Source organism: Colletotrichum higginsianum, chromosome 1, assembly GCF_001672515.1.
Source record: "Colletotrichum higginsianum IMI 349063 chromosome 1, whole genome shotgun sequence".
NCBI classification, from domain to species: Eukaryota; Fungi; Ascomycota; class Sordariomycetes; order Glomerellales; family Glomerellaceae; genus Colletotrichum; species Colletotrichum higginsianum.
In genome coordinates, this window is record NC_030954.1 from 5,190,570 (window position 1) to 5,212,132 (window position 21,563).

The following is a 21,563-nucleotide window of genomic DNA, read 5'->3' on the forward strand; positions in this document are numbered from 1 at the left end:
GCTGCTAACAACTCCGCCTGCCCTTCTATGGGGTTGCCTGCTTCTTGACAGACAGACGTCTAGCTAATTGCACGCAGGTTGCCCCTGCATGTTCCTTGTCCGCTAAGCACGAGTGCGCCGTCGTCCGTCTCTTGTGGTGCTGTCAGATAAGAATTGCATGAGTTCTTGTCTCGTTCTGGTTCTCGTTCAGGGCAGAGAGGCTTGTCACAAAAAATTGAGGTTTGCGGAGTTTCGAGGAACCGCGGATCTCCATATACTTTGTCCGTCGCATAGGCAGACAAGCTGGATTTCGGACGCCTTCAGGATGTCGTGCGTGTTCGTTACTTCGAAGTGCTCAGTATCCAGTAACTAGGTTGACCGACTGAGTGCCAGGACAAGCCGAAGTTTCACGGTTGGACTGACGTGGGGAGCCCGGGGGGGGGGGGGGGGGGGGAGGGAATAAATGTTCGATTGTAGTTCATGAAATTCTAATCCATAGAACAACCCTGCATGGCTCGCTTTCGCTTACGGCGTCTCTTCAGTCAGAACCGATCGCCATGACGGGACTACTGAGGACACGGCGGCTGTAGGGCGAATAACAGTGAATGTTGACATGTACATGGATGTCAGATGCAGCGGCAACTGACCGGCGTTGAGTTTGGTTGACCTGAAACAACCTTTGGCCCGATACCATTAAGCATCGCCGTTGACCAGGGCGAGGGGGATGATGTACGGAGATTTGAAAAACCGGCCAATCGAGTCGAACTCATTGTGCAAGTGAAGGCTCAGCACGTAGAGTTTGGCGGTAGAAGCCCGGCGCGTTGATGTAATGGTGTTTCCGTGGTAAGCAAAAGTCCCTTTTTGTATCGCAAACGCCTACTATGCATCGCCGTATGGCCCATTCGGCTACCCTCGTCCATGACTGGTGTAGGCGGTCTCGTATGTCGACGTGGTCAACCATCTTCCCGTCCAGCCCTCTTGTAGTCAGTCTCATCTGTCCATATTGTAGACGGCATCCCTGTCCACTCCTCGTAAAATCCTGTTGACAAAGCTTCCTTCCCCTGGCCCCGTAGTCTCATCTTCCAAAGTTGTTCACGACACTCCCGACCATGACGGCCACCTCCCTCTCCCAGTTTCCCTCGCCGCGGCCTTTCCCCTTGAGCGCGCTCGGCATGCGGCACCCCCTGACGACGCAGTCCCTCACGGCGTCGCCGACGCTCGCCTTGTTGGACCGCAGCGTGCGCGCCGACACGCCGCCGCGGTTGACAATCTCCTGCACTCGCGTACCCAGGTTCCCCGCCATGGTGCGCCAGAAGTAGCTCGGCAGGCTGCCTGTCTCGAGGTGGGCCAGCAGCGGCTGCAGCATGTTGGTCTGTCGCTGGGACGCGGCCGCGACAAGCGGGTGCGTCGGCAGCTTGGTCGACTCGAGCACCAGCTCCAGCGCGACGACGTTCTGGCACCGTGCCGAGATGTCGGCGAGGGTGCGGTCGAGCGTCGGCAGCTGGCTGAGAGACCGCGACAGTGAGGCGATGGACGACTGCAGCGCCGACCGCAGGTACGTCTCGAGAGCCTGAAGGAGCAGCTGCGGCGCCCAACGGTCCGTCTTCTGGGCTGTAGCCGTAGCCGGGGCCGGGGACAACAAGAACAACGTCACCATGGCCGACACGGTGCGGGCCTTGGTCTCCTCGCCCTGCGCAAAGGTGGCCGAGTCCGGCACGGCAAAGTCCCGTACAATCTTCTCGGCCGTCTCCCTCACGGACCGCTCGATCGGGGCGACGACGGAATCGCGCAGGGTGCGAACGGCGTCGACACGGGCTAGGCCGTGGCCCTCTTCGCCGGGAGCCGTGCTCTCGAGGACCTCGCGCAGCGATAGGATGGTGTGCGAGCATCTCACCAAAGCGCGATGGTCCTCTTTCTTGCCGGCTGCTGCGGCGGCGGCGCTGACGCTCGAGCCGGCGATCTCGGCGTGCTGGACCTCGAGCTGGCGGCCCAGCTGCAGACAGCGAGCGACGGAGCGGCCCAGCTTTAAGGTCTCCCACAGACGGGTGGCGACGTGGCGCACCTCGTCTGCCTCGGCATGCTTGTCAATGACCTCCCTCTCGAGCTGTTTGTAGCTGTCGTTCAGGCTCTTGATCTGGGCGTCGAGCTCGGAGACGATGCGCTTGCTCGCGGCAGTCTGCTCGGCAGTGTGCTGCAGCAACGGGGCGGCGGACTTGGTGGTCAACAGGTCGATGTGGGAGTCGATCTCCTGTGTGTCGAAGAGCACGCGGGACAGCGGGGTGGACAAGTCGAGGGGCGCATCGTTGGGGTTGTTGGTGGCGAGGACGAGGGTGTTTGCGAAGGAGGAGGGGCTGAAATCCGGGTCGAGGAAGGCCTCGTAGTCGATGTAGGAGGGGTCCTCGGCGTCGCAGGTCGTCATGATGGGCGGAGGTACAGCATTGAGGGGGATGAGGTGGTTCTGCGGCGGCGGTGAGGTTGTGAGCCTTGGTGTTGGTGTCGGTGTTGGTGTTGAGGTGGGAGTTGGAGCTTCGAGGGAGAGAAGCGCAGGCACAGCTCCAAGCTGTCCTGTGTCGGTCGAGGTACGTACCTCGAGTGCCCGAAGGAGTACAGGTACATGTACCTAAGCGATTAGGTAGGTAGGCGAGTAACCAGCGTTTTACATAAGTGTGGCTGAAGTAGCCTAGCGTAGAGCGACCATGCGGGTTCATCCTGTGGCTCAATTGCCCCGCAATTTGTTTCTTCGAGCCACACGCTTAAACCGCCAACTCGTTCACCGATGACGCCGAGCGGCGGGTCCCGGGCGGCCTGGGCGGCGAATTGGGATCGAGGCGCATTTCCATTTCACACAGTCACGTTCTATGATGCTCACGGACGGATAGAGTTGGGAGGGGTCTAACTGCCTGTAAATAAACAAAAACGACACAAAAAACACACTGGACCGAAAACCCCGCAGGAATTGCGCCTTGCCTCACGTCTGTGGAGGGGGAGAGGGACGATTGAATAACGAAACATCCTCCTTCACCCTCTTCCTCATCGTCTGTCTTCATCCCGGAGCTTCGGCTTTCTCCACTCTTGACGGACCAAAACATGGACTAATACTACCCAACACATAGTGCACACAAACCAGATCACATCACTCACTCACTCACTCACCACTCACCACTCATCTCACTCCCGACCATTCCGCCCGGGTCCCGTCCCTCGTCCCCTCCGTCATCAAATGATCTGCGTCTAGCGTCCAATTCCCTCCCGCTGCGCTGACTACAACGCGCGACCAGGGGAGGGGGAAAAACAAGTCTCGTCCTCTCCGCCTTTCCGAGCGTTCCATACCTGTACACACCGAAAACAAACCCATGTTGTAATAGCCACACTTTTCGCCCGTCTCTTTCCTCACCAACCTTTTTTTTATTTACACTTTTCGTCTCCCTCCTCGTCCTCCTCTTCCTCTCCTCTCTCCAACCACCACACCACCTCCCGACAAAATCGGCGTCGACCTCCAACGTCTCCAGCAATGTCCTAGTCCAGCTCGTCGTCCTGTCTTCTGCCCATCTCTCTTCGAGAGCACCTCAATTGAGCGACACCGGACGACCTCCCTGCTCGCGATCCGGCGACTCCGGCCTCCCCCGGCCGACCGACAGACCGACCGTTCCGTCACGAAACCCCCGACTCCCCCGACGACCGAACATCAACTGCCATCCGAACATCAAGTCCCATCCGAAACGTCCACCTCATCTCGAGAACCTCTCTCCCCCCCCCAAAGATAACCGCCGCCATGCCCCTCCACGGCCGCGCCCTCCTCGGCTTCCCCCCCGGCGCAAACGCCTCCGACACCGTCCTCGGCGGCGTCCACTTCAACCGCACCGCCCTCGACTTCTTCAACTACACCCTCTACACCAACGGTACCGTCTCCAACGGCTCCAACTGCTACGTCACCGAGCCGCCGTACACCCCCGTCTACCTCTTCCCCAACGGCACCTTCGTCAACTCCACCTGGTGCTACGACCCCATCAACCCCATCGGCACCCGCGCCGGCGTCGGTGTCGGCGTCGGCGTCGTCTACGCCTTGGCCCTCATGCTCGTCCTCGCCAACCTCAAGAAGCACGGCGAGTCCCACCTGCCCGCCACCCGCCGCTTCTACCCCGTCGGCCGCCGCTGGCAGTGGTACTACGCCATCCTCGTCTGCGTCGCCGCCTTCATCAGTCTCTTTACAAACATCGACGTCGACCGCTTCTACGTCATCGGCCTGCCCATCGTCATCAACAGCTTCTTCTGGTTCCTGCTGCAGCAGTTCACCATGGCCCTCGTCTGGGAGGCCGTCCGCCACTGGGGCAGCTGGAGCGAGCGCCAGGCCATCGACCCGGACCCCTTTTCCCTGCGCGATGGCGACCGCCGGAGCAAGGTCGAGTTCTGGATGCCCTTGTGGTTTTATTTCTGGTTATGGCTGGTACGTTCCGTTCTTGATGTCCTCCACTCCGCCCCCTCCTCCCCTTGTGCTTCTTCTGCTTCTTCTTCTTCTTCTTCTTTTACCCACTCAACCCTCCACATTGAAACGTGAATGTATGACTGACAACAACCCACCGCCGCAGAACGTCTTCCTCATCATCCCCCGCAACTGGGGCGAGATCGAGAAACAGCGCTCCCCCGACCAGACCGCCGCCCGCGCCGCCCCCAACGCCACCGACGGCCGCTTCAAGGCCGCCACCTTCTGCCTCGTCATCTGCTGGCTCACCATCTGCTTCTCCCTCCGCCACTCCATCAACCACTACTACCCGCGCGACCGCGGCCTCGTCAACAAGGCCCGCGGCTGCCTCCGCTACACCCCCTGGCGCTTCCTCCTCATCCTGCCCCTGGCCGCCTGCCTCGTTGCCTACCAGGGGCTCGTCTCCTGGAATTTCGCCTACTCCGTCCTCAATGCCAAGGCGAACCTCGCCGCCGTCTACGTCGGCGGCTACGGCCCCGCCCTGCTGATCCTCTACATCCAGATCGCCTACGGCTTCCTCTCCCCCAACGAGGACCGCGAGCTCATCCGCCAGCGCCGCGAGCGCGGCACCCAGATCGACCGCGAGATGGGCTACGTGCCCAAGCCTGCCTGGTGGCGCCGCGCCAAGAACGACGACCACCTCGTCGGTCGCATGTCCATGCGCGAGCGCATCGCCATGAATGTCCGCGAGCTCGGCGGCGGCGCAGTCACGGCCCGCGGCGTCCAGCGGAACATGGAGGCCAGGGCCGAAGAGCGCGAGCGCGCCGACCGCGAGATCGAAATGGCCAGCATGGGCCGTGGCGGAGCCGGCGGAGGCAGTGCCGCGGCCGGCTCGATGATGACGACGACCACCACCACCACGTCCGCCCCTTTGAGGCCGGACTTTGACGCCGCAAACGGGGCGACATTCATTCCGTATACCGGCAAGTCCGAACGCCGCCGGAACGAGCGGGCCTTGAATGCCGCCGCCGAGCTGCTCTTCCCCGTCGCCGGCGGCGCGAGTCGGCCGGACCGCTCCTCCGAGCTCATGCAGGACGGTCCGCCGCCCTCTTACTCAGACGTCCCCGGGGCCGGACGCGGCAGACGGCCCGACAGCCTCACGAGGCCGCCCGACCCCAGTCAACATAGCAACAGCAGCAGCACGGCCGTCTCGGTGACCGGCCACCAGCCCCAGCAGATCAAGAGCATGCTGGATATCTGATTTTGTACAAAAAAACTGCCATCCCCTTAACGCGGGTACTAATCTGTGTAAAGCTTATGAGCCATGACCACCCAGAACTGCGTGTACTTGTTCACCCATTCAAGGCGTTTAGGAGCTGTATGTATCCTGTCTTTATATATCTAATAAGACCCAAATGAGCAAGGCGACTTGTTTATGCTGGAATAATGATAAAATGGAAGTAGCCCTTATCAAGTTTGCCTCGCCCCCACCCCCCTTACACCTGTGCCTCTCGGGTACTATGCTGTAAATGATGGGCCTGCAACCAATGTTCAAGTGAGACGAGGTCACGAGAACACGCCGTTGTGAACCCGCATTCGTGGCCGTCCACTCTGCCCCCTTTGCGAGCAGATGGACGGGATGTGAGTCGTTCGTTGGGCGCATCGTGAGACGCATATAAGGCGATCCGCGAACGATGTGCCTCGCAGCACCACACCACACCTACTTCGTGTGTGCATGCCACCCCGACGTGCATTGGCTGTGGGCTTGCTCGCTGCTAGATGGGTCAAACCTGGGTCTCTCTGGTCAATGACACTTTGAAGCTGCATCGGCGCTGGCCGTTTGACACGCAGCTCGTGGTGACACACGGGATATCGAAGCAATAATAATGTGTTCGTCGGGAGAGGGAACCCCCGCCCAGTCCGATTTCACAAAAGATAGGAAACGAGACCAATCTGCGTCCGTCCTGGCGTGCCGACCAGATGCTCAGTCAGAGACTCTATTCCACGTTGTGCTGTTGTCGCCTTGGACTGGGTCCAGCAGGTCGTGACGAGCGTCTTCTCGTCCCACAGCGACGCTGCCGGGATTCTTCTTACGAAATACATTCGTCTTTGCATGACGAGCATTTTCTCATCATCGCCGTCATCTCCTTGCCTTACTTTAGATAACCCCCGCTCAACTGCTGCCAGGACCGCACGTCAAGGAACCGAAAATAATCACAGGGCATCCGTCAGGCCTTCACACCAAGGGGTTCAACACAGCTGCCACCGCGAGTAAAGATTGAGTTCATCGCTGGTTGAATGAACGACATTCCCTCAACTATCCCCGACTCTGATACTGCCACCTGAAGCGCGGCCCTTGCAGAGGGAGCCGTCGTCCATCCAATGATGGCAGGCAGATAACAACCCAGGTACAGATCTCGTTCGGTGCGGAGAAAAGAACGGCAAGTGGCAGAGTCCGCACAAGAAGGGGCAATACGGCCAGGTACCGCAAAGTGCCCGGCGCCGGTGGTGCGTGTCTGGGCGGGAGTGGGGACAAGGAATCGGTTGTGCAACGATGTGTCATCCGGGACCGGATGCTGGTAATGGCGATGCAGGTCTTGTTGTATACCCGTAGAGGCGCGACTACCAAAACATGTCGGATGTTGATTGCAGAAACAGACAGGATGCAGGTCAGTGCTTTAGTCCCGGCCTAGAGACGAATAAGCCGCAGCTGCCTTCGACCGGGCGACGAGGATACCGAGGACTAGGGGCCTACCGGAGGTTTGTGTCTGCGTAAAACGGATCGGTCTGGGTCTGTCGGCGGGTGAAGGATGACTGCATGCCACATGAATAACAGGAGGGGAGAAGGGAGCATGCCCATCCACCTACCTACAGCAGACCGTGGCCAGTCTCGTTGGCATCACTGGCATGTGTGTGTTGCAAAAGGAAACACTAGCAGCCGTCGCAGGCGCAGCCACGGCCGAACTCGACGTGTTGGCTGCAGAGACTAGCTACGACGGTGGGGGGAGGCAGGCCGCCGAATCAGATGGTTTGCAAGCTACACGCCCTGCAGAGTCTCTTGCGGAGGAAAAGGCCAAAGGGGTCGTCGTGTTGGTCTGTCGAGCAAGAGGTCCTCCTGCTGGGGAGAGAGAGAGTGAGAGAGCGGGGGTCGGGGCGATCAGATAGTTGCTCCAGCCGTCTTCGTCTTCCATGCGAGCTCATGCACGTCTGGATGTTGTGCGCTGCACTGGGGGCAGCTAGCTCGCAGGTTGTTGCGCGCGCATGCATGGCGCCATTCATGCGATTTGCTGTGCCCTTGGTACAGTTGAATCCCTGGTAACTTGTCGAAACAACGATAAATACGGCGAGGAAACGGTGCGTCGTGCCAGGCAGTCGGTCGGCTGCCAGCGCACCAGAGATCACCGCCCTACGAGTCAAACCCAAACCCAAACCCAAGTCGCAAACGATGTCTATATTGGCTCTGGGAGGGGGGCTTCTTCGCCGCGGCCGCTTCCTTGGGGCTTACATTGTTATCGAGGTCGAGCCTGGCACTAAAAAGAGCGGTGAGAAGAGCACTAATATGGCGGCGGAGAGCTGGTATGAACCGTCTCAGGGATAGGCCAAGCTTTAGACAATCAAGCCAGGTCCGTCCAACACAGCGGCGCAACCACTTTAGATCCGCGCAGGGCGAACGAAAGTTGTTGGCATCTGAGGCCGTGGAGAATATTGTGGATCTGGTCTCTCATCGTTACAGGTATGTGCGTGCTGGTACGTCGAGTTACATGACACCGGTTGCTTCAGGCCAATTCCCTGTTGGCAACCGGATGGTGGCTTTTTGCTGCTGAAAGCCGAGGACCGGTGAAAGTGAAGGGAAAGCAACCGGCGGCGGCGAGGTTCAAAGTGGCCCGTGGTTTGTAAAGTCACCGTTTCCCCGTCTGTCTCTCTCCTCTTTCTGTCCCCGTAACATAGTAGGCCGGCCACATGACGCCGGCAGACGGATGGATGGATGGATGGATGAATGAATGGTGCTCTTTCGAAACGAACAACGCTGACGCCCGCCAGCGAACCGCGAGGCAGCGTTTCGCGCCAAAGTTGGAGTGAAAACAGGGGGCCCTGAGGGTGTGTGTGTCGTTCCGCCTTCATGTGCCACTTCAAAAGGATGAACTGCTGCCAGCTCATGTTTGAGCCGCCCGTGGACCATGATGTTGTCTTGGCCCCCCTCATCACTCGAAAGCCTTCAACCGCCCACACTTTTCCCCTTCTTTCTTCTATTTGTCGTTTAGTGGTGCTGCCGATTGTAGTGTTCCTTGCATCGTGCAGCCGGCCCTTGCTCGTCAGATCCGAGAGACAGGTCAGTGAAGATGCTGGGAGCCTGTGTTAGTCGTCGGTAGCACTTCGTCTCCTGAACCATTGATGTGCTGTAGCTTCACCCGACGGAGTGCCCTGGTTGGTCCCTGTAAAGTTGTTGAGTTGGCACAACTGATCAGCGCCATCGAACTTCGTGCCCTGAAGAGAAATCTTTTTTCCCCCTCCCCCCTCTCCACTGATGATGGTTGATTATGGAACCTAACCGAACCACAAGTGATAATGATCCCAAAGTAAGAATGATTCAGACTGATTGACGATGACCCTTGTTCTTAACGTCGCTCGCCCCTGGCCCCCCCTGTGGTCGTCCTGTAGAAGCCCCTGGTACGTCACATAAGGCTGGCTCCCCTCAACTGAAAGCGGTGGTGGCCATTTTGACCGAGACCCAGGTCGATTATGTCTCACTGGCGTCTTGTTCAGGACCCTTCGAGCCACGCGCAAACGTGGCCGGCAAAATGCTCCAGTGGCGGAGGGAGATTCCCGCAAGCCACCAATACGGAAATGGCTTTTAGCGGTGAAGTACGTGGGGACCGTATGGCTGTTCACTCGAAATAGTGAGGGGCAATTCGGCGAAGCAACCAAATGGCTTACAACTGATGAGCAAGAGTCTTGAGCAGACCAAAGCGTATCAATCGCAGCAGCGTATCAGCCCAGATCGATGCCGAATCCAGGCACAGCTTGAAGGGAGCGAACTGCACATGGTCTGCAGTGTGTATCCCACGGCATCTCCCCCAAGACGGCATTCCGTTTGGCAACAATGACCCCTCGTCCATTTCGCATGCATCTGGCCATGTTGTTGCATTCTGCACTTTGCCTGAAACGATCCAAGCTGCGCTCTATCGAAAAGGTTATTGCGTCCGTATAGTGGCTCGAGATCTTCCTCCTCGTCCTTCACTCTCTGTTTCCGGCCTCGAGGTTTTTTCCCCCTTGGTCAGTTTTGGCAGTAAGGCGGATGCGGTACACAGTAAGCCACGACTCCACGGGCAAGCGATGGTACCGATGGAGGGGCGGGGACAGTCAGGCACAAGGAAGAGCCTTGCCATCAGTTCGAGGATTGCGAACGTGTCCCTGCGCCGATGGCCAACATGCCGTATGGTTTCTGTGTTCCAGCCACGCAGATATCGCTGGCTCGGAAGGGATCTCGCCCTGGGCCCTGATCCGTGATCAGCGATCCGACGAGCTTGCGCGCCAATCCATTCTGCTGACGAACAGCAGTGGGGGCGAGACGCCGCTAGCCTGTCTCTGTGCTGGCATCTGCCTAGCATGCGAGTGACACGCGAAAGCAAGGGGCGGGGACTCCGATGCATTGTTTCATCCACACACTGAGTCTAAATTCTCCGGTCTTCGACCTAGGAAGACGGGGATCCGTCACTGCGTCGGCGACTCACACAGGACCAGGCATTAGGCAAACGCGACCAGGCGGTAGAGACTGGCATAGTACGGGGGGTTGTTGTCGCCGCATTGTCCCACTTACAAACAACCTAGAAACCGCCTCACGATGACTCGTCAACGACGGAGCCCATTCACCTCACCGAGATGTGGAAACTCTGAACGTTGTGCAATGTGACGGCTCATGGAGTGTGAAGGCGGGTATTATCGAACGCCATGTAGCATACCCTCCCTGTACATCGTATACCCAAGTGCAAGGGCGTATGCAGCTTTCTCGGTCCCCTGATCATGCTCCATGCATAGACTTTGTTGACTGCAAGAAAAGGATAGGATGGCATGAGGGTGTTTCCTGAGGCCCTCTTGCACGAAAACGGTTGACTTTATGGAGTGGAGTGCCATGGTATCTGTAATGCCATGGGCAACACTGCAGACGCCCAGGGAACCTCGACCTGAAGGGACATGCTGGTAGAAACTTTTCTTTCAAGCATTTGGCATACGTTCAGTTTCGGCGACGGCTGCGAGGATGTGACTGAAGGATTCTGCGATGCGGTAAGCGTGGATCAGCGAGTATCCTTGTCCTTCAAAAAGCGACCAACGTCAGTGTCATCATCGCGTCCCTGCGACCATCCCCCAGGGCCGGGGCGATCAAACCCAGGGCCAAGCACCAGCCCCCCGCGTTCGGCCAAGTGCGGGGCACTATTGGCAGGTACCTCCATCCCGACCGAGCAAAATGCGTGGCACACGCCGGAAATGCAGGTATGCAGGCACGAAGGGTGCTAGAGAAAGCCGTGGACTATACGGCTGGAGTTTGTGCGCACGCGCGCGAACTGCAGTGCAGACAGCCTCGCTGCTGTTAGATGGAGGAGGTGCTGCGACGGACGAGAGAGGTTGGTCAGCGCAAAGAATCGAAGCGTTGTCGGCACGGTGTCTGGGAGGTGTAGCGGTATGAGGTTGGGACAGACGGAATGGAATGGGGCCCGGACTGTACCTGTAGGGCGAGGGGCTCGGCGGTTATGATTCGAGGCTCGCTATAGCGGCCTGAGATGGTGGTCAGGCCGGACCGAGACGCTGGGTCTGAGTGTGTCTTTGGGTGTTGCTGTCAAACTTAGTTGGGAATGTGACGAGGCGGCAGGTACCAGGGTTTGCGGTCGTCATCTAGGCGCATGCTAAACTGAAATAGCTCTTTCATCGATGGTTGCTTGGCGCGTATGCAATGCGTATCGACAAGGAGGTGGAATGCTGTTGTGTGAACGGAAAGTCGTCTTGGATTGATGTTCTTCTCGTCAAGTATCACAGGGATGGGGGCCAATGGGCGGTCAGCACAATCCAGGCACAAGGTAATGCTCCCATCGGCGGTGGAGCTGATGGTTGTCACGGGACGGAGACGGACCCAATCGAGCTGGTGAGATGTGATGGTGATGACTTTGTGGGTTGCACCTGGCCAGGGTCTGGGCTTAGGTCACGGCGAGCTTGGCCATGGTCGGGAAAGCGAGGAGCTCCCTTGTTTCGAGGGAACGACTGCGTGGTTGTGCGGTGCGGCAGAGGGACAGCGCGGCGATTGTCGGTACGATGATAGTTCCGTCTAGCTGGCATTGCGGGAAGTCTGGCAAGAAGACCTCGACAGTCCCCCGTACTCCGTCACTTCCGGTTTCTCTTCCTCTCTCTTGCACACTTCATCACCCATCTGCCTCTAGCGGTGTCTGACGAAGAGAAGGGGTCGGACAGAAGGGGTGTGCTGATTAACACACAAAGATACGCAGAGTATGTGTGGGCTGATTGATAGGTTGGCGGTTGGCGTGCGTCTGGCGTGCGGTGTGGCATGTACATGGCCCCCCTCGGACTAGTCTTCCTAAGGGAGTGTCAGGTCCCTAGGGAGTGTTGAAGATTGCTATGCCGAGATGACTAGTCCTAAGGCGTTGTTGGCCAGGCCGGAATGGAGACAGAGATCGGCAGAGATCGGTGCCGAGGCATGGTGGGTAGCGCCAGAGGACTAACCGACGACGCGGAAGAATACAGGTGGGAGACTGCTGATGGAAGACAAGAGACGGGAGGCGGGAGACGGGAGACGAGAAAACGTGGGCAACGGCGGTCGAGAGGAATTCTCGGCTGTGAGTCTGAGACGAGAGGGAGGGAGAGACACAGCGGTAGCCGAGTGGAGTACCTAAAGGAGTGAGGGCAGGCAGGCGGGAAGGCAGGCGAGCAGGCAGGCGGGGCAGGCAGGCATGGCAACTATCGGATTGTTGGTGCAACCGTCGACAATCTACATGGGGCGATGCCGCGACACCAGGAGGGAAAGAGAGGGAGGTACGACATTGCCATCCATACCTGCCTGCCTACCTGCGAATTCCCTCCCATATTTCAAATAGCTGGGCTAGGCTTGGGGTAAGTAGTGAGTAACTTCGCTCCATCCTTCCCTCCTTCCTTCCTGATTTGAATAACAATCATCCTGGCCAGGTACTGTCGGGTGTTTTTCCTCTTCTCCACGATTCAGACTTTCAAAGACCCACCCCCTGAGATGCGCCTGCCTGTTCCTGTTTCTGTTCCTGTCTTGTTTATACAGAGGCTCCACAAATTCGGCAAGCACAAGGGAAAGGGTAAAGTCATGGTCGAGACTCGGGAGGAAGGGATGAGGGATGGGAAGCCAGGTGGTGAGATCGTGAAGGAAGCAGCGACAACCCAGGCACGCAGAGTCATGCACAAAGACAGTCGGTCAGTCACCAGACCGACCGACCGACAGACAGGCAGGCAGGCAGGCAGGCAGTCAACACACAGAAACAGAGAGACAAGACAGAGAGACTGACTGACGGAGTGACAAGACAGACAGACAAGCAGACGGACATACCCAAGCCCGCAGGAGCGCAAGGCGGGCCGATACCGAGTGCTGTATCCGGCACAGCACATGCAACACAAAGAACAGATGCCGCTTTCTTGTGTGACATGCCCAGTCAGAAACATTTAATAGAAGCTGCTTCCCTCCTAACATGTGCGCGGTTGGCGGCCCCCATTTAGAGATAGCCAGGTATACAAAACGGAGGTGGCAGGAGCCACGCCACGGAAGCAGACGCGGCAATAAGTAAGCTCAAATCATCGCCTAGGGAGGGGCTAAAGACCTGACCGGCAAATACCTGGTTCGGTGTGGTTGTGGGTGGGAAAAGCTACCTAGGCAACCTCTGGTGAGGTACGATGTACTTCCTTAGGTAGAAAGGAGAGAGGTGGACAGGCCGCCACCGAGATGAGAACATGGCCCGCGTTGTGATCCGCCATCGGTGTCGAGATGCGCCGTCGCTCGTTTATCTGAAATAGGTCCCGTCACTTATAGAGCCATAAGTAGCGTCTCCGCTCGTCCAACGCGGGAGAATATCCCGCTGGGAGGGGGCCAAAACCAACGACTCGACTTGGCTCTCCGACCGACTTCGATGCATTTAAACTCTTGAAGACGGAAGGGCGGCGCCCCGATTGCGGGGTGGACTCTCGCTTGGCGGGCGGCGTGCACAGTCCTCTACGGTCTGGCGTATATGAGTAATGCCCAGACAGGCAAGCACGTAGTACGCTACCTGCTGACTAGCTAAAGTAAGGCCATTGGGAAGGTGTCTGTAGTGTAGTGCACAGGCAGAGACAGGTACTTGGAATGTGTGCCGATGCACACGAAAGTCTATGTTCCCCCTGCCATCCCAAATGACTTTTTATAGAATTCATCGACAAAAAAGCCTCCGACCCCCCGGCGGCAATCCGACGTCGACTGGCACAGGGCAGGCCGAACAGGGCCGAACGGGGCAGAGCCCAGGGGCATCTCAGGGACATCTCAGGCACAGGGCCTCACAGACGCCAGCACCTGGCCCACCACATGCGGCGTCCCTTTTGCCCGCACAGGTACCTGGGCTAGGGCGGCGCTAGCAATGTCTGTCAGTCAAGTCTGTCTGTCTGTCTGTCCATGGAGGAAGGAGGAAGTCCCGTGTGAGGGGCACATCCCAACCCCTCGCATGATGCGCCAGCACAGGAATTAAAAGAGGGGCGAGACGAGATAGAATGGAGGGGCGAGGGCGAGGGGGGGCACAGTCGTTGTACCATTTTCACGCCAGGTACGCGGAAAAGGTACAAGCGGTACGCATAATTCCAAGAGGCTGGCGCAGACTGGAAAGGAAAGAGAGGGCGACAAGGCAGGCGGGTGGTGGAAGGTGGAAGGTGGACTATACAAGATGGATCTCCGAGTTGGAAGCAACCACCGACGACGTGCGTTTCGCAACATGGAAAGAATGGAAACAACAGAAACAGAGGGTTCCCGCCATCCCGGCGCGACATCTAACACGCTTTCCTGATATCGGGTTGGTCCCTTTCTCCTGATTCAGGAACAAACGAGCAAGTGCATGAATGACTCTTTCCAGGGCTAGGGCCAAGGTCAGAAATCAAGCAAGGCAAGCAGGCAGGCAGGCAGGCAGGCACTCACTATGTACAACTCTGCTTGCCCACCTTCCTTCAATTTGCCTTGGGTACCTTACCAACTTACCCTGCCTAGGTAGGCAGGCAGGCACCTAGGTAGGCCAACACACAGAAGGAGGTAGGTGCCTTACGTATCTACCTGCCCATCATATACCTCACTAACGGCAGAGCAAGACAGGGGAACACAGGGCAGGCACTGGCTGCATGTCATTCGCGGTGCTCCTCCCTCCATGCCACGTCGCCCGTTCGGCGACCGTCCCTGGCGGACTCCGACTTGCTGTGCGTGCCCCCTCCTTCCCTCGAAAAGTTGCCCGTCCGCGCCAGTCCACGAAGCTTCGGGCTGTGTATAGTTGCATTGCTGCGAGTTGGCTTGGCTGATGTTTGTCGTTATCGTTATCGCCGCCGCCGCCGCCGCCGTTGCCGGTGCCCCTCACTCAACCCGTCATGCATTATCCTCCGTCCCCTTTCTCGTCCTCGTCGCGGCCCTCTATCTGAAGATCATCTTCCGTCTCAGCCGGCATGCCTCAATGCGCCTGGCCTTGATTGCTCCTCCGTCAAATTAACACCGCCAACTTGGAAAACCAACATGCTCCATGCTTGATCCTGACAGACGGCATTACACACACACACACATGTGCACACAAACATACAAACACACACTCCTCGTCATCCCCGCCTACATCAACTAACACCAACGCCAACACTCCATCTTGACACGGATATCCATGGCATCTGAACCAGTGGAACCTCCAACACACGCCGCTGTCGCCCCGCTACACTTCTGCCTCAACGTTCACTCTATACTCTACATATACATCTACGCTAAACAGCCAAGCATCGAAGCATCGAAGCATCGTGACACCGAATGCATCCTGCCGTTTCTATCCCTTTAGCGTCCGTATCCGTCCAACCATGTCTACCCCGCCGCCATCTTTGTCACCAAACCATCCCTGCGCAGGGTGCCAACCCAGCTTGCGACGACGACGACGACGACGACGACGACGACGACGACGACAAATACTTTGGAGGCTACGATTTACAGCCGGAGGCGACACACGACTTCACAAGGGCTTCCTGGCTGTCTGGGGAAAACAACTTGTTGTTGCGGAGTATAGCACTCTAGGTTCGGTGGGCAGCGCACCATCTTGCGCACTACATAGCAGCACCATAAGCACCAACACCTACACCAGCACCAACAACAACCCTGGGCCTGGGCTCTCCACTCCCAGACAGGCCCTGTTCCCTCCCTGCGGCGTCTTTTTTGTCCGTACTTCTCTTCCTTTACTTTGACCTCGTCAACAACCTCGACCCGTCCGTCAACCTCCGATGACCAGCCTTCCTACCAATCCACTGCCGCCCCTTGGCCTTTCATCCTTTGTTCCTGGCACCTCGCCACACACTCGCACCTCGAACCCACGGACGGTGGACAGTCTTCCCACGACCTCGCACACATTACCGCATCCCGGCCTCGCCTCAGCCAGCCAGCCAGCCAGCCAGCCATAATCGGTACCTTACTTCTGGCCCGGGCGGCCCCCGTCACATCCACTCTGCCAACCAGCCACCGGGCCGCTAAGGAACAGCTGTTTGGCCCACCACCGCATCCTAGGTACATTACGATGTACTCTGCACTTGCAGCATACCCGCACTACACTCACAGGCGCTTCATCACTTGTGGCCGCTGGAGCGACGAGCATACTCCGCTACCGTCCACCACCCTCGACGCTGTCCTCTGTTTCCACGGGTCCGTTAGAGAGCCATTGTCCACCTAGACTCGCCGCCCACACGCGCAGACGGGGCACCACCGTCACGACCATATCTCACCGTCCCGACCACTCAGTCTCGTCTGCTGTCCGTCGCCAGTCCGTCCACGCCGCCCTAGCGTCAGACTCCTCCCCCCAACCGCTCGGCTGACTGGGATGCCGCCATCGAGCCGTCCGACTTGGGTCATGTACCTCCTGTACCCCTTGTACCTCCCGCCCACCGACTCCACTGAGACCACTACCGCCGCCAGGTCCTGCTTCTGGCCCTGGCCCTGGCGTCTAGTCCCTGTCCCTGAACCTGGCCTGCCCGCCCCTTGTCTCCTGTGTCTACCAACTCCGCTCCTACTGCCTACCCTTTCGTTCGGTTTGGGTGCCCATCAACGGCTGTCGTTAACTACTTACGAAGGCGTCCTCGCCCTCGCGAATGCTTCAATCTTTCTTCTTTTCTCCCCCCTGGCTGTCGGACTGCGTCGTATCCCATCATCCAGCCTACCTATTCGTGATCCCTTGAGAAATTTTCTTGTTCACATGTTGCACACCCTCGCAGATAACTACGAGGAACATCAAGACTGCATTGTGTCCGCCCCAGTCCTACGCTCGGTATTCAGCCGATCTTCGGTCAACAGTAGCGACTCTCTGCAGGCCGGCAACCTACAAACGTCGTCGAGCAGAAGCAGAACGCAAGGCATCCATCAGCGTCTTTGCCTGCATCCGAAAGAGACTCTGACTCTTTCAGCAGCCCAAGAACCCGTCAACTCGGATCGTGATTGGCATTGGACCGGACTTCGTTGGCTCTTTGATAGCCCACAGACGCTCCGCTCCCACCCAAATTCGCCGACTTGGTGCGCCGGATCCCCCCATCACCCCCATCCCCAAGAAGGGAGGCTGGTCTGCTAGGTTGGACGCTCCAACAAAAGAGGACAAAAAAAAGGTACATTGGGCAAACCCGGTCCAGGTCTCGACACTACACTTCGACTACCTCCCGCTAGACTCGAACGAACGCAAGCAGGTGTAAGAAAAAAGCCAGAGGCAGGGGGGAAGGAAAGAAAAGTCGGCGAGACCACCCACTAGGAACCACTTGAACCACTTTACTGCAGCCAGCAGGTCAGATCACGGCACGACTTTCATCATCGGCCATCCGTCGCCACACGCCCCTGGCAGCTCCTTTTCTAGAGCCGCCTGCCCCTCGCCCTACCTACCTACTACCACCTACGAAATACCTTACTCTTGTCTCTTCTCTTCACCCGCCTCCACCTGGCTCCGTACCGTTCGAAGTGCGGATACTCAACCGCGCTACCGCCATCCAAACCGGCCTCGCACCTTGTTCCAGCAGCAGAAAAGACACCCCACTCCCTGGCCCGGGGTTGATCATCGACTCCCGTCGCGCACTTCTATCGGCTTTCTGCGACTCTCACCTCTTTACACCCGCACACACACACACCAAACAACAACACCTTTGGTCGTTCTGCGCAGCAAAGCCCATCACCACCAACAACCACGACCCAACTTCCGAAAGAAAGACAGCGTCAGCTCCTCATCTCGATCAAGACCCTCGGATGATTTGATAAAGACATCGACGATTTTTTTCTCTTCATTTCTTTATTTTCTCCTCCACACTCCCCTCTCCCCCCTTCCCTTCCTCTCTCTCAGAGCCCGTCCCTCCTCCGGCTCAAGTCATTCTTCAGTAGCACACCTCCGCAGTCTGCTCTCCCCGCACCTTTCTGTGCTGTGGTGCTCGACTCAGCCCACCCGGCTTGCGTCCGCACTTTGACTTGAACGGCCATAGGATTCAAACAGAACACCTCGCGGGAGACAACTACTCATCCTGCGTCTTGCCGCAACTCATAAATATGGCTGCTGCGTTCAGACCAGTGAACTCGCCGCTACCAGCAGAGATCAAGATTGACGATAAGATGACGACGTCACCGACGACACCCAGGCCGAACACCGCTCCGCATCCACAGACACCTCAACCTCAGCCCCTTCCGGACGACGCGAAGACGCCGACCAAGGCAACGTTTGGCAGCGGCAGCGGCAGCACCGGCCTGGCGTCCCAGAAGCCACTCCCCAGCTCCCCCTTTCCCCAAGCCGTTCAGGTTCCCGAAAGCGCCGAGAAGGTCAAGACCCCGACACGAGCCAACTCGCAACATTCCAGGAGGTCGAGGGACTCTGAAGATGTCGACATGGATGACTCGGAAGGCGAGGACGACGGCGGATCTGACGACGACAGCCTGAATGCCGACGGCACCAGATCGAACAAGAAGAAGAAGTCGCAGCGCTTCTACTGTACCGACTACCCGCCGTGCAACTTGAGCTTCACCAGGAGCGAGCACTTGGCCAGGCACATTCGGTACGGTTGCAAGGTCCCGGCCTGAACGGACGATGACTAACCGTGTCAGGAAACACACCGGCGAGAGACCCTTCCAGTGCCACTGCTCCCGTCGCTTCTCCCGTCTCGATAACCTGCGACAGCACGCACAGACGGTGCACGTCAACGAGGACATTCCCATAGACTCCTTGGCCGCAACGGGTGCAAGGTTCCAGAGGCAGATGCGGACCGAGCGCGTGCGTCAACAAGGTGGTCGGGCCCGCGCTTCAACGGCTGGCAGCGCCACTGGCCCGGTACGAGGCCACTCCAAGTCGTTGTCGACATCCAGCATTGCCAGCGTCGGCTCCATTGGATCTGCCTTCGGACCCCGCGACGATATTCGACGACGCCCTCCCCCTCTGGTCATGGCCGACCCCCGGTCGCGCTTGTCGCTTGAGTCCTACCGCAGCGCCGCCGCAGATGGATCATACGGCTACCGCCCTGTCTCGCCGACGGACTACAGCACACCCACGTCGGCGACGTTTTCGACTGGTCAGAGCAGCCCGCGATGGGGCTCGGCCATCGCCTCTCCGGCCACTTCACACTCTCGGTCCCACAGCATGTACTCGTCTGGCTCGAGGACGCCGGGGAGACGGCTCAGCGTGCCCTCGGGCGTCAACCCTTTCCAGTCGCCGCATGGTGCGCCAGTCAATAGGATCATTTACGGTGCCGCCCCTGTCAACTCGTCCAACCTGGGTGCATTTTCACCCGCGCCTAGCAGTCATCTGGCATCGCCCACTACCCCGACATCTGGATGGTCTGGCAGGCGGGATTCCGCGGCATCCGCCGCCGACGAGGCATGGCGCCGACGGACTTGGCATCCCGACTCGAGAACCTTCAAAACCAACACCAGCCATCTCAGCAATGTCCTCACGCCGGGCCAGATCCAGCCGAACCCGGCGCCCCCTATGGTCAGCGCCCCGAACCCGCCCCAGACCCTTCGGCTGCCGGGGATCGAATCGTTTGACCCCTTGCCATCTAGGCATGTGTCTCCCCCGAGGAGGATTCCATCGCCGATGATGGTTGATTCCGAAGCCGCCCGCCCCAGGGCGCTTCTCCCTGGCACCGACGTCGTCACCGACGACCGGCGCAATGTGTCCCAGTGGGACATGGGATTGCACCGCGGGCTGACGAGGCTGGACATCACATCCAACACGACGCCGCCCCGCGACAGCGCCGGTGCCTGGGCGAACGAGGTGAACCAGGCCGTACAGGCGCAGGCGGAGCAAGTCCGGCTCAACCCGCCGACGGTCAGGTTTGATGTTGATCCGCCGTCCTATTCCAACAAGTCGGGTGCGTTTGCTCGCAACCATCAGCACACAATGTCGGCACCCTCGTTTGCGTCGAGGGAGAACAAGCGGCATGGGTGGTACCACGGGCCTGTCGGCAGCAACGTCCACGGACCTCGGCCAGAGGCGCCCAACAACGACGCTCGTGGGCCGCATGTTAACCGGATGGTTCACCCAAACATAACTGCCTTCTCTGGGTTCCCCGGCAGACAACCCGAGCCGCAACAACCCCAGCAGCAGCAGCAGCATCACCATCATCATCATCATCAGCAGCAGCAGCATCAGCAGCAGCAACAGCAGCAGCCGGGGAACCCAGACCCTCTCAGACGACTTGAGGCGCTGGTGGCCGTCGCCACGAGCGAAGGAACCACGGCGACTGCCTATTGAAGATTGGACCCCCCTCTCCAGAACACGAACTCATGCCGATCTCTTGCCGCGTTTCTCGGCAAGGCACATACATACATCCATACCAACCACGACTGATGACGTTTTCATATACTCTTGTTTTGTGTCGGTGGAGCTCCTCTCTGCATGATATACGGTCACTTTCCTACATGATATCCCTTTTTCCAACTCGGCTGGTGGGCGATTGCATTTCTTTGTTGGCGTTGTTACATAGCGTTGCTTTCACTCTCGTATCTGGGCGTCGCCGCCCGGCATCTCAGCTCATCTCGTTGTGGTCGGCTGGTGCTTCCCGTCAGCTTGATTCGTTTTCTTTTTGATATCCGGCTTGGTTTTCTGCGTTTCCTTGCTCAGTTTTCCTTCCATCTGGTTCGATATTGGAAGAGGCTGCTCGGGTTTTTGTTTCTCTCCACGGCTGTTTCTTTGCGCAACTAGAAGTTTCCTGTTCCGCCTCTGATTACCAGTAACGCTTGCTCACGATCAATGAGATACCCACTCATTCCGACATTATGGATATAGGGAGGGGTTGGATGATAATGGGTCGCCTTCCCGGCGATGGAGACGGGAATTTTTGGCCTGAACATAGTTTTCAGGTCGCGCCAAGGGCCGAAGGGGCATGCAATGGACGGATACGTAGGCATGGCACTCCGAGCTTGGCGGCCACTTCGGCTTTTGCTCTTTTTCCCCCCCCCCTCAGTGGAGAAGGCTGGGTTGAAGGTCACACAATTCGAAGGCGGTGGTGGTCATGGACCGTTGCCCGTGGATCAAGCCAGCATACACATTTTTCGTAGGCGTTTGTACAATGGGCGGGAATAACGACGCAAATGCTCACAATGACCATGATTCCATTTACTGACTTGGTTCTAACATGGACCATCATCAAAAAGTGAATGTCACCCACCATAAAGTCTAACCAGGTAGCAGATTGGCTCGTGATTCGAAGGCCTGACAGGTGAGTGGGCTATGTGTGCGCCAGCTTGTATGCACGATGATGTCCGCCAACTCCTGCCGTCACCGGTCTCCCCGAGGCTTGTCTGTGGACCGTCGGCCTACTTACTGCGATGACTAGGGGGGTTCAAGGAGGGGTGTACGCCATTTGCTGTTGAAGATCCAAGGCGGGGGGAGGAGGAGACGTTCTGCGCGCCAGTCCGCCCTAAACCTTCACGCGGGGGTGT

The 21,563-nt window shown here is 58.2% G+C and overlaps 3 protein-coding genes across 3 annotated transcripts; 2 read left to right on the plus strand and 1 right to left on the minus strand.

Moving 5' to 3' along the window:
• Window positions 1-1,054: 1,054 nt before the first annotated feature.
• Window positions 1,055-2,398, minus strand: CH63R_01527 (Golgi transport complex component cog5-like protein; the record flags this gene model as incomplete). The annotated part of the gene is made up of 1 exon (XM_018296502.1): window positions 1,055-2,398. The coding sequence occupies one exon, from the start codon at window positions 2,396-2,398 to the stop codon at window positions 1,055-1,057; it is 1,344 nt and encodes a 447-aa protein (XP_018164864.1).
• A 1,353-nt stretch (window positions 2,399-3,751) lies between these two features.
• Window positions 3,752-5,660, plus strand: CH63R_01528 (uncharacterized protein; the record flags this gene model as incomplete). Its single annotated transcript, XM_018296503.1, has 2 exons — window positions 3,752-4,423; window positions 4,566-5,660. The coding sequence occupies 2 exons, from the start codon at window positions 3,752-3,754 to the stop codon at window positions 5,658-5,660; spliced, it is 1,767 nt and encodes a 588-aa protein (XP_018164865.1).
• A 12,519-nt stretch (window positions 5,661-18,179) lies between these two features.
• CH63R_01529 (C2H2 transcription factor) lies at window positions 18,180-20,373 on the plus strand (the record flags this gene model as incomplete). Its single annotated transcript, XM_018296504.1, has 2 exons — window positions 18,180-18,679; window positions 18,729-20,373. The coding sequence occupies 2 exons, from the start codon at window positions 18,180-18,182 to the stop codon at window positions 20,371-20,373; spliced, it is 2,145 nt and encodes a 714-aa protein (XP_018164866.1).
• Between the last annotated feature and the right edge of the window lie 1,190 nt (window positions 20,374-21,563).